The sequence below is a fragment of the Hyperoodon ampullatus genome (assembly GCF_949752795.1).
Source record: "Hyperoodon ampullatus genome assembly, chromosome: 19".
In the NCBI taxonomy this organism is placed as follows: Eukaryota; Metazoa; Chordata; class Mammalia; order Artiodactyla; family Ziphiidae; genus Hyperoodon; species Hyperoodon ampullatus.
The window spans coordinates 38,059,366-38,076,445 of record NC_136932.1 but is presented as its reverse complement, the minus strand read 5'-3'; the positions used below and the strand labels follow the sequence as shown (position 1 = coordinate 38,076,445).

Here is a 17,080-nt window from a genome sequence, read left to right as displayed (position 1 = left end):
GGCTTCAAGCTCCAGCATCAGTGGGAAGACGACAGGTGTGCAGAGACTGCTCAACTGGTGGCCTCCCTGCCTGGGGTCCAATCCCCTGAGCCAAGCCGCGGATGTCTGTCTGCATCTCCCTTCTGCTGGTTCTGCTCCTCTGACTGCACGTGGACTCTACAGGTGGGATTACGGATAGGCATGACCTCACATGGTGAGATCCCAGGTCCTTGAAAGTGTTTGGTTTACCCTCAAGTGGTGGTTCTCAAACTTGAGCTTGTATCCGAATCACCTGGAGGCCTTGTTAAAACCCAGAGGGCTTCGCCCCACCTCCAGAGCTTTCAATGCTTGGGTCTGGGATGGGGCCCGAGAATTTGCCTTTCTAATAAACTCCCAGGGGATGCTGACGCTGCTGGCAGATGGTGAACACAAAGGTGAGGGGTGACGGCGGCCCACAGCAGGATCCGGGCAGGGGTGCTGCAGCAGACTCCCCTGGAGGTGATGGTCTCCCCGCAGGGCCTCTGGGATCACAGGGCCAAGGAGGAAACAAGGAGCCCTGTTCAGGCCGCCCCCTCGGCCTCTGCCCCTGGAGGGGAAAGCAGCCTGGTGGAGCGAGCACAGGCTGGGGGCAGGCAGACCCAATGTGACTCCCGACCCTGTGGCTGGAGCCAGTGTCCTTGGGCAAGTGTCCTGTTTGGTAATTCAGGTGTTAGTGGTGCCACACGGTTCTCACTGGGATGATGTATGTGAAACATATGCTCAATAAATGCTGCTCTTTCAGTCCAGTCCCTGACCTGCCTTTTGCCATTGACAACTGATAACAGTGCCGTTGAGTTTTTGACCGTTAAGTCCGAGACTTCACATTTACCTCCACTCAGTTTAGTTTTGTCGGTTTGAAGCCATCATTCCAGCCTGCTAAGATGCTGTCGCCTGGCAGCCTGCCTGCTATTCCTACATCAGCATTGCTGATACCATATTGTGTGTCTTAGGGTCCAGCGGGGGCAGGACAGCAGGGCTTCCTCCCGAGGTCAGGGAAGAAAGAGTTCCTAACTTACCACTTCGGTGCTCTGACCCAGGAAGCTGCCTTCATGGTTTCTAGTGAGTCTTTGCACCCCAAGTGGAAACACCGACTTAAAAGAAAAATGGAAGTGGTAGAGGAAAAAAGGGTCCTGTGTGCTCACCCTGCTGTGTGTTGCCACGCGGATACTTCCTGTGTAAACTGCAAAGCCTGAGATACCAGACCTGGGCAGCCTAAGTGACCAGCTTCAAGAGGGGGTGCTTTGGGGGATTCTCCCCTCAGCGGACCCTCTTCCCCGTGAATAAACCACCAAAAAGAGAGAGAGAACTTAGGAACAAACTTCTAATAGAATTTAATGTTTTCAGGGATGGGACGGGCTGTGGCCTGAGGGGAAAAACAGGGATTTCCGAAAGGCACAGCGGTCCCTGAGGGCTGGACTGGGCTGACTGGACGGCAAGGTCACCAGGTACTTTCTCTCTCCCTTCTCTGTCTCAGAACATTCTGGAACCATGGCTGCTCCTTAAACCCGGACTTGCTGTTGCTCCTTCTTCTTCACCTCTGCCCAGATGTCTGACAGGTCCTGGATAAACTGCTGGATCTAACAAGGCCGGGGACCGCAGTTAATCCCAGCAGGCAACAGGCCACCCACCCAAAAATGTCCTGGCATAACCCGCTTGTAAGGAGTCACCATTTCCTGTGACCAACTTTCCCTCATTTGACAATTATTCTAGTTGACATGGAGATTGAGGGTTAGCAGACTAGAAGTGATGAACATGGATGGAGCTGGGAACCCCTAGAGGAAGACGCAGTGAGAGGATGAAGTAGAGGCTGACAGTCTAACAAAGGGAGACAAAGGGAGGATCCTGAGCGGACTGAGGCTACACGCACTTAGCAGGAGGGGGTCAGCCAGGGTCAGGGCAGACGGCTCTCCACTATTTAAAAGCCTTCAAGGAGGTCATTTGCTTGAAACCCAGAACTGATGCTTGTTATGATAATCTTGAGTCATCAAGGGAAGTTTAAATTCTATTCACTAACTTTTGTTGTAAAGAACATGCAATCAGTATGACACAGTGCAAAAAGCACAGCCTCACAAGTCAGAAGACCTGGGGTCCTGCAACCTAAGCACCCATCAGCAGACGAATGGATAAAGAAGATGTGGTGTATACACACACATACACACATACACACACACACACAATGGAATATGACTTGCCATAAAAAAGAATGAAATAATGCCATTTGCAGGAACATGGATGGACCTAGAGATTATCATACTAAGTAAGTCAGACAAAGACAAATATTATATGATATCACTTATATGTGGAATCTAAAAAACAGTACAAATGAACTTATTAACAAAACAGAAACAGACTCACAGACATAGAAAACAAACTTATGGTTAACGAAGGGGAAAGTGGGGGGAGGGATGAATTCGGCATATGGGATTAATAGATGCACACTATCATATATAAAACAGAGAAACAATAAGGATACACTGTAGAGCACAGGAAACTATACTCAATATCTTATAAAAAACTATAATGGAAAAGAATTGGAAAAAAAAGAATATGGATATGTACATATATACGTATAAATGAATCACTCTGCTGTACATCTGAAACTACCACAATATTGTAAACCAACTATACTTCACTTTAAAAAAGGATGACGACCTGGGGTCCTGATGCAGCTCTGGGGAAATCACTTCATCTTTCTGGGACTCAGTTTCTTTATCTTTAAAAGGGGAAGAGGGAGAAAAGGTTGGCCTAGATGGCCTTTAAGATCTCAGTCCTAAAATTTCTCCTTTTCAAGAATGTTCCTAGGGGCTTCCCTGGTGGCACAGTGGTTGAGAGTCTGCCTGCCGATGCAGGGGACACGGGTTCGTGCCCCGGTCCGGGAAGATCCCGTGGAGCGGCTAGGCCGGTGAGCCATGGCCACTAAGCCTGCATGTCCGGAGCCTGTGCTCTGCAACGGGAGAGGCCACAACAGTGAGAGGCCCGCATACCACAAAAAAAAAAAAAAAAAAAAAAAAAAAGAATGTTCCTAAAGATGGGGCTACACAGACTGTTCAACACTCTCAAAAGCCCAGTTAGTTGCTAATACTGTTACTATTACCAACATAATTCCTATTTTGCAAGAGAGGAGAGAAACAAACAGTGACTGAATTAGAGCAACTTTCCCAAGGTTACAGAGATGACAAGTCCAGTATTTCCCAAACTATGTTCTTGTAGTAAGTAATCACCTACCCCAAAAAGGGTCTGTGGTCAAGTAAGTTTTAGAAACTTTATCTGCTTGGAACCATAGCAAAGGGCAGAACCATAGCAAAGGCACTGTGAAGTCCTGTTATTTTAAAACCAGCCACCTTTGTTTAACTTGAGTTTTCTAAATTTTGTAGACCGTAGAGCCCGCTTATTTCCCTGGAGGAGACTTACTACCATCCTGGGATTCTAGGCTTTGTCAAGCACGGTTTGGAAAATGCTGCTCCAGTTTGGGCTTTATTCAGAAACAATAATGCTCGACCTTCCACACACAGTATACTGAACGCAAATCATCTTGGCCTTAGGTGGCTGCTTTCTGAAGCCCATGCGTGGATCCGTTGGAGGGACGCTGCTGAGAACCTCATTCACTGAGTGTCTCTGAAGCCTCCTTGAAAATTTTCAGCTAGATGTTAAGTGCTGGGAAAGTTTCGCTCTTTCTGAAGAAACCATGTGTTTTCTTATTTTGGTACAAGAACTACGTGTTGCTTTTCCTTCTGGTTACCAGGAAGCTCAGAGCCAACTACTGTCCCTGTTGAACTACTGTCCTCTATAATCCAAAAATCCAGAGTCCATACATCTCTCTCTTGCGTTGACCTCAGATTTTAACTTATATTTTCCTAGGTCTTTATTTTTCTTTTTTCAGGCTACTTAATCATGTGTGTGTGGGCTCATATCCTACAGGAATGAAGTGGAATATATAAAAATAACATTTGGGCAATGTGAGGAATTCCTATCGAAGCAAATCAAGGTTAAGAACAGGAATTTCCTGGTAGTCCAGTAGTTAGGACTTGGCACTTTCACTGCTCGATGCTGGGGGCCTGGGTTCGATCTTTGGTGGGGGAACTAAGATCCCACAAGCCGTGCAGCGCCCCCCCCCCCCAAAAAAAAGAGGTTGAGAGGGAGTCCGAAAGCTCAGAATTTGGAGTGGATGGACTGTAAGGTATGGTCTGAGCAGGGGATGCTCGGGCAGGGCCCATGGGCTGGAGATCACCACCTCCTGCCCCATCTTTCTTTACAACAGCTAAAGGAGAGGGATCTGAGGACGGCTGGGCGTCCTGAGACCCTACTGCCGGGGAGAGGGGTCTGCAAGGCCAAAACTCTTTTTATAATAATACTAAGATGTTACTTGTCTTTTTTGTTCTTATTTTCTTGAGAGTCTACAGGGGCTTTTTACCAGAGTGGGATGTTCCTGTGACGTAGGCTATCACAACAGGCTGAATGCAGAAGCAGGTGTGAGAATCCACCTGTCCTCCACGAAGCCAGGCATTCAAGGGATTTGCAAGTGTCAAATAATGCCACTTGTCCCATAAAATACTTTTTGAAAACGTGTTTTTCATTAAAAATGCTATTTTGGGGGCTTCCCTGGTGGCGCAGTGGTTGAGAGTCTGCCTGCCAATGCAGGGGACACAAGTTCGAGCCCTGGTCTGGGAGGATCCCACAAACTGCGGAGCAACTGGGCCCGTGAGCCACAGCTACTGAGCCTGCGCGTCTGGAGCCTGTGCTCCGCAACAGGAGAGGCCGCGACAGTGAGAGGCCCGCTCACCGCGATGAAGAGTGGCCCCCACTCGCCGCAACTAGAGAAAGCCCTTGCACAGAAATGAAGACCCAACACAGCCAAAAATAAATAAATTTTTTTAAAAAGCTATTTGTGTTAATGTGTTTCTTACTGTCATTTTAAAATGAATTGTTTTTAATTTTTCTGCTTGAGTTTCTAATAAGGTAAACATCAACTGATAGAACCCATATAAACAAAAGCTCTTTGAGGGTCTTCAATAAATTTTATGAGTGTAAAGGTATCCTGCTACCAAAAAAGTTTGAAGATCACTATTTCAGAACAACTTTTCTTACAAATTCCCTTTACAGTCTTTGGACTGTTAATAATTCTGCTCTAATATGCCTTACGATGCAGGCTGATTCTTTGGTTTAAGGAAATCCTACTTCCTGGCTGGTCAGTGGGTGAAATTCTTTACATTTCATGAGTTTCACCTTTTTTTTTTTTAAACAGAGGAAGCACCTCTCAGTCAATTGCTTTTATCCGCTTGTGTTTCATATTCATTCACCAAATACTTACTGAGTGCCTGCTATCTGCCTGGCATTGTTCTAGATGTGGGGGATACAGCAGGGAACAAAGCAAACAGAAATCCCAGCCTTTAGGAGCCTACTTTCTACTATTTCATGGCAGAGCTAAAGGCTTTTGCCAAAATGGATAAATAATTAGTCATGGTTCTCTGCATGTCACAAGAAGCACGGCTAATGCATCTGCTGGTGTAGTTTCCCAAATCATGGGATGCGGGTAGCTTTGGTGAGAAGTGAGACAATTTCAGGTGGCACACGGACATGGTATCCAATAGCTTTGAATCATACAGTGAAAAAGTCATTTCCTTTCAGTTACTTCAAAGAGAAAATCTCAGAATGGTACTAATATGACTCTGACACTTCCCTGCCCTTGCTGATTTCCCTCCCCGCACCACCCACCGATTTTCTTTTCCCCAAGCGTGGGGGTCAGTCACAAGCCTTCAGCATCTCACTAGAACTTAATAAGACTGTTTTGTGTAACTAATGAATGCAGTAGTGGGTCCCTGCTACTGCCCGTGTTGATTGGGGCCAACAGAGCCTTAGCCCTAATGCAGTGGTTCTCAAAGTGTGGAACCCAGACCAGCACCATCACCTGGAAACGTGCTGAAAATGGAAATTCATGGCTTTTCATCTCAGACCCACCGAGTCTGAGACTCTGGGGGTGGGATTCAGCGATACGCCCCAGCCCCCAGGTGATTCTGATGCTGTGAAAATTTGAGAACCACTACTCTGTAGGAATCACGCCTCTGCTCAACCCATGGAGAACCATCGTGGCTCAGTCGAGCCAGCTGGCCAGGCACTTGGGCCTCCTCTTACCGTGTCCAGCTGTTTGTGTGTGTCTTCCAGGGACACGAAGCTCGCCTCCCTCAGCTGCTTGCTCACGATCTGGAAGAGGTTCAGCGTTGCCATCTTAATGGTGCCAAGCAAGAGGGTCTTCTTGGCGGCGGTGTTCTGAATGTGTGCCCAGCGAGATTCCTGGGGAGGAGAATGAGGGCGGGCCGTGAGCGCTAGGAGTGTGTGTGTGTGTGTGTGTGTGCGCGCGCGCGCGCGTGAGTGTGTGTGTGTGCACGCGCGCGCGCGTGAGTGTGTGTGTGTGTCCCTTACCACCCGCCCCGGGGCGCTCACCCAGATGATGACGTTGCTGCGGGCGCGGTCGAAGCGCACCTGCAGGCGCGCCAGCTCGTCGTTGTGCTGCAGGATCTCGTCCTGCTTCTCCTCCTTGTAGCGCGCCAGCCGGGCCTTGGCGCGCTCGACCTCCTCCTGGCCCTCCTGCGCCACGTGCATGAGGTCGTGGTGCATGCTCACCAGCGTCTTGTAGCGCGCGATCACCTCGTGGGTCTCTTCGAACTGCGGTGGGGATGGGCGGGGGGTGGGGGGGGAGGGAAGGGACGGTCTCGGACCAGTGCACCGCCGCCCCGGGGGCCCGACCCCACTCTGCGCCTTCCACTCCCAGCCTTGATGCCTCTGCCCGGCAGTGAGGCCCTGGGCCAAGGGGCAGAGGCTGTGAGGCCCTTGGAGTCCCCCTGCGCTCCTCCTGAGTTGGTATGGGCCATGGGCCACGTGTTGGGAGCACGTGCATCTAGACCCAGGGCTCTCAGTCTTGACTGCAGGTTATTAGAATCACCTGGGAGCTTTAACAAAGATACGTGCCAGGCTCCACCCTCAGAGACCCGGATTAATAAACCGCTCTGAAGGTTCCCCAGCTGAACAGGAGATAAGAAAGCCAGACCCTGCTCTTAGGAAGCCTTACAACTTGGGGTGGCGGGGTAGGACAGACAGACAAGTAAACAGTCAGTTACAACACAGAGTGATAAGCCCTCTCGGTGACTGGGGGATGGGCTGCAGGCGACTGTTGGGTCGTATCTTCAGCCTGGTGCTCTCTGGTATTTGTTCAACAGGGGCTGAGGCCTCCCTCCAGCGGGGTCTGGAGAGGGTGGGTACCAGTGGGGCAGGTGGCTGGCCAGGCTCAGCTGCCCCGTCTGCCACAGTGCAGGGCCACGCTGCTCTGGCCCTAACTCAGCAGAACAGAAGCCCTGTAACCCTCCCTCTCTAGAAGGCGCTGTGAGCACCAGCTCCAGGATGCCAACTCACATCCCGGGGTGGGGTTATCAGCACCTGACTTCCAGCCACCCAGGGGAAACTCCCTGAGTTGTCTCTCCATCTTATGACATTTCCAGTGATGGACTGGTGTTCCAGGAACTGGCCTTTCCCCAAATACATCTTCTGTGGGCAAGAGCCACTTAACCCAGCATTAGAGGAGATGGGGAGAGCCAGAAAAGGCTTCCTCAGGAAAAGGATGGTTAAAATGAGACCAGAGGTATGAAGAGAAGATGGGCAGGCAAAGGCAGGTGTGGGAAAGGGAGGAAGTAGTACAGGTAGACGGAACAGCCTGGGTAAAGATGATGGGGTATGTGTGGCATATCCAGGATGCGCAAGAGAGTTTAATATGAACGGCCTGAGTTCAAGATGGGGAGGGAGAGATCACCCTGGAGGAGTTAAAAAAAGTGCCCAGTAAACCCTGAGGAGTGTGAACTTCATCCACTGAAGGAGAGAGCAGAGAGAGAACTTCCTGTCTGCATTTCTGAGAGATGCAATGGTGCACAACAGCTAAAACGAATGGGATACTTCAGAGCAACCAGGAGCACCTCTCCAAAACTAAACGCTGATGTCAAAAGGTCTCGGGTGCCAACTTGAAGAGGCTCCCGCTGTCCAAAGATGGGACTCTTTGAACATCAGTAAGAATAAGTGCAAAGGATTGAACCATATCAAATGTGTTGTTTGCAGTGATACTAACAAGATTACAGGGCACTTGCAGAGGATGCTGGAGAACCAACTCATTATTCTGAAGACTGTAATAGAGAGTCAAGCATTTAATGGGGCTTCCCTGGTGGCGCAGTGGTTGGGAGTCTGCCTGCCAATGCAGGACACGGGTTCGTGCCCCGGTCCGGGAAGATCCCACATGCCGCGGAGCGGCTGGGCCCGTGAGCCATGGCCGCTGAGCCTGCGCATCCGGAGCCTGTGCTCCGCAGCGGGAGAGGCCACAACGGTGAGAGGCCCGCGTACCGCAAAAAAAAAAGAGTCAAGCTTTTAACAAGATTTTTCTTTAAGGCCCACCTAGTCATCAAATAGTTGATGAAGGGAAGATTCTCTTTATGAAGTCCTTTTCCTGATGGTAGTATTCTAACTAATATGTGAAGAGGGGGACTTAGAACATTTCCAGCACCCTAGAAGGATCTTTGGCCACCTTTCAGTCAGTATCTGCCCCGAGGAAACCAGAATTGTGACTTCTATCCCCAGTGATTCATTTTACCTGTTTTTAAACATATCAGTGGAATCATACAGTATGTCCTCTTTCATGTCTGGCTTCTTTTGATCAGCATAGTAATAATGTCTGGGACACTTGAGAAACACATCAACCAAATGCAGTTTGGGGACCTTATTTGGACCCCGATTGGAACAAACCAGCTGTACAAAAAGCATTTGTGCAATAACTGGGGAAATGTTGACATCGGCTGGATATAGGTATTGTGGCTATGTTAAAAAGAGCTCTTTTAGAGTCATATAATGAAATACTTATGGATGAAAAAAATATCATTTGCTTCAAAATGGCAGAAATGGGGATCTGACAATGAGCTGATGATTGCTGGAATTAGGTGATGAGTAATGGGCATTCAATAGACTATTTTCTCTGCTTTTGTATACGCCTGAAATTTCCCATGATACAAAGCTTTTTCTGTTTTTTTTTTAAAATCATTGATTGGAAAAAAGCCATAAAAGGACATGTACATACTATTCACAGTTTATGGATAATGTAAACTGTGGCCCCAAATAATAACAAGCCTGAGAATGAGAAGCTTAAAAATCTGGATTACTGGTGACCTCTGAAGAGAGGAGAAGAATGGTGTTTGGAAGGGGGGCACACTGGCGGTTTCAATTACCAGTCGTGTTTTATTTTAGCAAAAAAAGGGGCAAATTGGGGGAAATATTAAGATGTGATGAAGCTGTGGAGAGTACTTGGGTGCTGTTATATATTTACGTATACTTTTCAGTACACTTAAAATATTTTGAAAGAAATAAAGGACGAGGAAAGAGAAAGAGAGATTGGGATCCCCCTGGCTGTAGAATGCTGGACAGACTGGTGGCGAGGAATAACGCAGAGCTGAACTCCTGATGAGGTACATTGGTGGTCTGGATGAGGAAGGGGCAGGGGCTGGATTCCAGTAATACTTAGGAGGCAGAATAGACCAGATCTGCTGATGGATGGCTGTGGGGAATGAGGGAGAAGAAGAGAGTCCAGGAAGAAGCCGGAGTTCTGGTGAGGCTGTGGGTGGGTGGTCTTGCCATTCACCAGCACCAGACCCACCAGCAGCAGCGCTGGCCTGGGGATGACAGGAAGCAGTTGTGGACTCAGTAAATTAGATGTAGGGGCCTGAAGCTTAGGAGGGAGCTCCAGGCCAGAGAGATCCAGGCCAATCTCCTCCATTCTAAGACACATTTTACTAGCTCTAAATTTGAGTCGTGTCCTATAATCTATCTGCTGCTTTAATATACTAGTCTTTTCTCACTCCCCCACCTCCCCCAAAACCCAATTATGAAATGAACAATTTATCATACAGTAGGTAGCACCTTAGAATGCAGGAAGTAACACGGACTTGGGACTCACGCATAAATAAATTAGGTTAGTGGTTCTATATGGAAATTGCCAGGACTTTTAAAAAAGTTGTGCATCCTTTGTCTCCCTGTGCCCCCCACAGGACATGGATTCACACCCCAGAGGGCATACCTCATACCTCTCTCCACCCTGGTGAAGGGCCCTGCTGCTGTCACATGGAAGGATGGGGGACGTAGGTGGATGGCCGTTGACATGGGTGACATCCATCAGAGGCCCAGGGAATTCCTCAGGGAGAAAAGTGCAGGGTGTGGGACAAAGACCCGAGGAACTTGAGGAGGAGGAGCCCCAGAGGAGCCTGAGGAGGAAGGGCCACAGGTAGCCTGAAAGTAGAAGGAGGGAGGAGTCCCAGAGGAAAGGGCACAGGTATATTTCAAGCAGGAGCATGGACAGTGTCAAATGCTCCAGAAAGCATGGGTGGGCAGAGGGCAGACAAGTTCCCTTAGCTCTGGCAACAAGGCAACTTTATGAAGAGCAGTTGTCAGTGGCTTTGTGGGGCCCACCGAAGGGTGGTTAGAAGCAAGGGCTCTGCCACTTATAAGCTGTGCATCCCTGAGCAGGTTACCTAACCTCTCTGAGCCTCCGCTTCTTCCTCGTAACAGGGTGAAATGATGGCTTTCCTCGGGGGGCTAGTGAGTGGACTCAGCAAGGCTACGCTTGCAGCACCCACCCAGCCCAGGGCCCAGCACATGCTAAGTGCCCAGCTCTGCACAAGGCTGGCGCTTTCTCTACCCATCTACTCTCAAGTAAACTAAAGAACACCAGGGAGAAAAAAAAGAACACCAGGGAGGAGGGGAAGCAGGGAGAGTGTGGGTCACATCCGACACAGGACAAGCTGATCGTTGGTGCTCCAAAACAAACCTCGCTCCTAGACACAGACACGAGACCCATATAGAGACAGGTCCACAGATGTCAGGCACACAGACAAAGATACACCACCAGGTCCCCACCCTTGAGAAATGAGTCCAGCCTCGCCAGCGCCCTCTGCCAGCTGCCCTCCTTGGCTGGAGGCCTCTCCCCAGAGCAGGTGACCATCCCTGCCCCAGTCCCCCCACAGCCCAGGCCCCTGGGGAAGAGTAGGTGGGCCTGAGGAACCTCCCACCCCCCTCAGCCCTCCACACACCTCGGAGTTCTCCACCACCTTCTCCAGGTACTTGTTGAAGATGGAGTATTCCTGCAGCTTGGCGCTCAGCCGCTGGTGCTCCAGATGCAGGGCCGCCATCTCCTGCTTGGCCTTGGCCAGCTCACGCATGCACTGACTCTTGAGTTCTCGCTCCTTGTTGGCCTTCTTCAGGGCCCGGATCCGTTTCTGGTCGTTCTCCTGGGGCCAGGGAGGTGATGACCATCAGGAGTGGGTCCTGCCCTCCCTGGGGCCCAGGCTGGTGGGGCTCCCACAAGGCCTCTGTCCACCCTGAGGGTGGACGGGGGTGGCCAGGCTGCCCATGTGGCAGATGAGGTGTAAGGAAGCACATCTCCAGGGTTATTTGAATCTGGTTGAGGGGCTTTCTATGGACTGAGGAGGCTGAGAGGACAGAGATTTAATCCAACATCAGAAGGTGTCCTTATGGGGACGAGACAGGAAGTGATCCTGACTCTGTGGGATTTGAGCTCTGGAAGCCCCACGCCCCACTGGGCTCAGTGTCTGTAGAGAACTCAAACCCGGGGAAGGCTGGGAAAATCTCCTGATAAAAGTTTCCGTCTCTATTCTTTTTTTTTTTTTGGCCGCGCCGCTCCTCTCGCGGGATCCTAGTTCCCCGATCAGGGATCGAACCGGAGCCCCCTGCAGTGAAAGCGCAGAGTCCTAACCGCTGGACCACCAGGGAAGTCCCTCATCTCTATCCTTAGTGGTGGCCATTTGTCACAGGGCAGAGTCCTGGGCCCAGACCTGGGAAGCCCAAATTTTCTCCTGATTTGGTGCCTCAGCTTCTCCAATTGTAGAAATGAGAGGCAGGAGCCTCTCTGTTCCTTTCAAAAGCTGGGGCAACCCTGCTGGAGCTCTAGGGAGACGAGCTAGGAGGTGGGCCAGTCCGGAGGGCCTGGTGGGGCAAGGCCATTCTGGAGAGGCTGTTCCTGTAGCTCAAGACTGGCATCAGGTGGGGACAGGAGGAGATGATGCAGGCAGTTCAATGCCCAGAAAGAAACACATGAGGCTCAGCTGCTGCAATTGGGCTGATCCCATCCTCCTTCCTTCCTTGGGAGAACAAGCTCTCCTCCCAAGATGAGGGGCAGACCTCTCACACTGCATGTGTGTGGCTCCTTTCCCCCTTCAGGGGCTGTGGTGATTCCACCCAGATGGGTGCCTGTGGTGGTGGCATTTGGAAGACATGGAAGAAGGCTCCCGGAGGATTTGCATTCTGCCCCGTGGGTCCAGGAGAGGACAGAGGGGCCCCAAACCACTGGTTTCCAAGTCCAGCCGGGCATCACAATCCCCTGGGGATACTTTTGACAATACAGTCGACTGGGCCTGACCTCAGGCCTGCTGAAAGCAAGGAGAGGGGAGAGGCCTAGGGCCCGTATCTGTAACAAGCTCTCCAGGATTCCGACGATTTGCGGAAGCCCTCACCCCCCAATCTCTTGCCACCCCAAGCACTCCATGAGCTTTTCTCTGGCCAGTAAGAAAGACTGGACCTCTGGAGAATAATGCCTGGTCCATCAGCTTCCTTTCCCACCTGGTTTAGGCGGAGAGAGAGACAAAGATGCTTGAGAACAGGACTGCCCTGTAGCAGAGGCCAGAGGTTACCCCCTGGGGCTGGGCCAGCCCTTCAAGGCTTGGCAGGTGCCCAGTTGGAGCCAGTCTGGAGAAATCTGGATTTTAAAATGGTTAAATCCCTCCTCTCAGGACACACTGAGAAGGGTTGTCTCAGAGGGGACTCCAGTACCTGGTTCTTCAATGCCCCCTGCCTGGGCCTTCAGTGCAAGGATGGAGGGGTAGGCTGAGCTGGGGGGACTAAAACCCTGTCTGGGGGCTTCCCTGGTGGCGCAGTGGTTGAGAATCCGCCTACCAATGCAGGGGACACGGGTTCAGTCCCTGGTCCGGGAAGATCCCACATGCTGCAGAGTAACTAAGTCCGTGTGCCACAACTACTGAGCCTGTGCTCTAGAGCCCGTGAGCCACAACTACTGAGCCCATGTGCTGCAACTACTGAAGGCCACACGCCTAGAGCCCGTGCTCCGCAATGAGAAGCCTCCGCAATGAGAAGCCCCCGCAATGAGAAGCCCGTGCACCGCAACGAAGAGTAGCCCCTGCTTGCCAAAACTAGAGAAAGCCCATGTGCAGCAGCGAAGACCCAACACAGCCAAAAATAAATAAATAAAATAAATAAAAATTTATTTTAAAAATAAATAAGTAGGGCTTCCTTGGTGGTGCAGTGGTTGAGAGTCCGCCTGCCGATGCAGGGGACACGGGTTCGTGCCCCGGTGCGGGAAGATCCCACATGCCGCGGAGCGGCTGGGCCCGTGAGCCATGGCCGCTGAGCCTGCGCATCCGGAGCCTGTGCTCCGCAACGGGAGAGGCCACAGCAGTGAGAGGCCCGCGTACCGCAAAAAAAAAATAAAAAAAATTAAAAAATAAAAAATAAAACCCTGTCTGATTCATCTTTGTATCCCCAAGTGCCTGGCCCTAACCATGGCACATTCATTCATTTGTTCATCATCCATCATTCATTCATTCACTGGATAAACTGTATGTGCCAACCACAGACAAGGAACTAGGAAACTGCAATCTAGAGGGGGCAGAGACTGACAGGGCAGCAGGAAACTGTCAATGCAAACAGAGCAGTAGGAGGGGAAGATAAAGGGGAAAGCCCCAGGCACTGGTGAGCACCAAGGAGACCTCTAACCCAGGGCCATGGAGTCAGGGAAATCGAGGATGGGGGGGTGGGGGGGGAAGAGGTGGGCAGTGTGAAGAGGGGCAACTTGACCAACTGCAGAGTGTGGCAGCCCTGCTGCAGCAGGCCACACCCCTTCGTACCCGGATGAACTGCTCAAACTTCTGTATGTGGGCTTTCAGCTGGGCCTCCTTGACTCCCAGCTCCTCCCAGCGCAGGTTCAGGGTTTCCATTCTGCGCTGAAATGTCTAGGGGTGAGGGGGAGCAGAGAGGTCAGGAGGACCCCCGAATGGGAACTGAGGAAGGCCCCAGCATCCCCTGCCCCAAAGCCCCTGTCCCCAGGTGCCCACTTTCCACCCCACGTCTGGTTCAGAGCAGAGCATCGCAGGACACTGGTACCCCAAGACTCGGATCCCGTCTGTGCTGTGCAGAGGAAACACAGGATCACCACCCACGATGCCTGGCTCTAGCCACCACCACCCACAAAACAGAGGGCCGTCCTCAGGCTCTCCCTGAGCCCTGTGGCCCTCCCCTCATCCAACCCTTGCGTCTCCCACCTCCTTCTTCTGCTCCATGGCATCGTGCATGATCTTGGCCTCTTTCTTCTTCTCCAGTAGCCGGATGCATGGGGAGTCTGAGTGGTCCTCAGTCCTGGGGAACTTCCTGCCCAAGACACAGGCAATAGGGACTGTGGACTCTGAGCGCCTGGGGCAGCCCGGGATGGGAGGAACGCATGGAGACAGGCACCCATGGGGAGGGAATGTGCCCTGCCCCATCTAAGCGAAAAGAACGGTGTGCTGAGAGGGAGAGAAGGCCGTGCTGGGGAGCAAGCTGGGGCCGGGGATGGGCGGGATTGGTGCCAGTGTGATTTGGGGTGCTGGGTTATAGGAGCAGGGGGGACAGGTGGGAAGGTGGGGCACCGGGTGGGCACAGTGGTCCCAGGCCCTCCGACACTCACTGCAGCAGCTGCAGCAGCCGTTGCCGATACTGCAACCGGAAGTATTCGGCCAGATCCTCCTCCTCCATGATGCCCAGACTCATGGCGGCTGTGACCTAACGGCCCAGCGGCCGAATCTTCACAGTGAAACGGGGGTGGCGGAGCTCAGGGATGGTGGCAGGGCTTGCTTCTCCCCTCCTCCTGCTTTTCAGGGTCCCACAGAGGGTGGGTGTCTGAGAGATTCAGGGAAGATGGCTGGAGGCTGCCTATCGACAGCTCAGGATGTGTCGGGAAGGTGCTGGGAGATCTGGTTACCTAGCAACAGGTCTCTGGGTTCTGTGAACCACAAGCGGAACCCAGACTTTGCCCTTTGACCCCTGTCCACACTGACCCCACTCTGGCTGGGGTCTGGCTCTCTGCTCCTGCATTTATCCCTCAGGAACTCTGGGAAGAAGTTCGGCCTGATTTGAGGCCTGATTTGATGCTGGTGCCGGGGGCCGGGGAGGCAGGGGCTGGGCGTCCATGGCTGAGAAAGGGGGGGTTTGGTAGAGGCATGTTTTTGCAGGGCAGCCCTGCCCGGGGTGGGGGGCTCCCTCCTGGGCTCAGGTGTGTGTGTGAGGGCGAGGCAGGGGGCTGGGGCTGGGACAGATGGTCGAGAAGAAAAGAACTGAAGGAAGCTGTTTAGCTGAGGCAGGGGTTGGGGTGGACAGAGGCGCATGGGGCGTGTGGGAGGAGGGGAGGAGGCCCAAAGTTGAGAGACAAGTAGTGGGCGACGGATGTGTAGGGGTGTATGTGTTGGGAGGGGGCTGGGGTGGGGTGCAGATAAGCGATAAGCCTGGGGACGAAAGAGGATGTCCCCCGGAGAGATGGAGGAGGCCCAGCACGGGGCCCCTCGTAGGCTAAGAGACTCAGGGCCAGTGCTATGTTTTGAGGTTGGCGGAGTATTAAAATAGGAAGAAATGCCGAAATGTGTTAACATAAATGTCAGATATTTTACATGTCTGCTTTATGACGCTTGCCTTCCTTGATCCCATCAGGGCATTGTGCATCATCAGCTCATCTGGCCCGAGGTCCAGCGTCTAAATCTGAGACCCTGAGTGTGAGGCGGACACCCAGGTGCCCCGCCCGGAGGTAACAGCCGTGACCTCGAGCCCGCCGCTGCCGGGCACAGGCTTCGGGGCTCCGCTGGGTTCTCCCTGCTTCCCCCCGCGCACGCCGGCCGCGCGGCCCGGGTCCCCTCCGGGTCTGGGATGCGGAGCCGGGGTGGGGCGGGGGTCTCGGGCGGGGGTCTCGGGCGGGGCAGCGTCCCAAGCCCGGCAAGTCCTCCGCGAGGCAGTGCCTGTCCTCTGGCGCCCCCTGCTGGCCGCCCGAGCCCGCCCTCAATCCCGGCCGGGGAGGAGGAGGAGACGTGGCGGGGCGCGGCCCACCCCGCCCTTTCCCACTCCCTCCCCCAAGTCTCGCCTCCAGAGCCAGCCCGGCGGGATCTGCAGAGGCAACCTGACGGCCCCCCTCCCCCACACACCCCTTCACCATCCCACTCCACCCTCAGCGCCTCCACCCGAGAGGGTTCTCCCTCGGGAGCACCCGCAAGAAACAGACCCTCTCCTTTTTACTCCCTAGAGTTTGGCACAGCGGGGGTTTCCCGCCCTTTTCCCCCAAGAGGGTGTGTGTGTAATGCCCGGCCTTGAGGAGGAGGCTCTCTGTTTCTCGAATCACCTGCTTGCCCTGGTATTTTGACACGTCCTTGGTTGCATCTACGAATCGGGTGGTCCAGGGCCAGGTTGGTGCATACAGGCAGCTGCCAAGGCATCTTCTTCTCCTCCTGCCGGTGTACGTGCCCGTGTAGCGTTTCTGTTGCTTCTGTACCTTGTGGGAAAGTCATGAGAATCTTCATCCCCATCACCCACCATCCCTCCCTGGGGTCTCACTGCCTTTTCCAGAGCTGTGGGTCAAGATGCAGGGCTGTCTGGGATCCACAGAAGCCTGTGCTCTCCCCCACTCCTCTCCTCTTCCCTCCTTGGGTGAGCCCAGCTTTCTTACCACCCTTCAGCCCCTACCTCCACTTTTCCATCTTGATATTTGCCTCTGAGGCATTTGGAAAATCTGATGGATTTAGGTTGTTGGGAGCCAATAGGCATAATATTTTCTGTTTTCTATCCTGTCCCATCCTCCCTCTGAGACAATTATCTGTTTGAAAAGGGAGAGGGGGGAAAATATCAGGAGGAAAAACGATCTAGGTTGATGTCTCAAAAAATATTTCCTGCCATGCAGACCAGCACAGTGCTAGGTACACACAGAGTACTGGGTGTGAGGAAA

The 17,080-nt window shown here is 52.5% G+C and overlaps 1 protein-coding gene across 1 annotated transcript; it reads right to left on the bottom strand.

The window, feature by feature from the left end:
- Positions 1 to 1,517: 1,517 nt before the first annotated feature.
- Positions 1,518 to 14,868, bottom strand: CCDC42 (coiled-coil domain containing 42; the record flags this gene model as incomplete). The annotated part of the gene is made up of 7 exons (XM_079725345.1): positions 1,518 to 1,595; positions 6,148 to 6,306; positions 6,457 to 6,678; positions 11,124 to 11,321; positions 13,971 to 14,075; positions 14,385 to 14,490; positions 14,786 to 14,868. 7 exons carry the CDS (start codon positions 14,866 to 14,868, stop codon positions 1,518 to 1,520), a joined length of 951 nt encoding a protein of 316 aa, XP_079581471.1.
- Between the last annotated feature and the right edge of the window lie 2,212 nt (positions 14,869 to 17,080).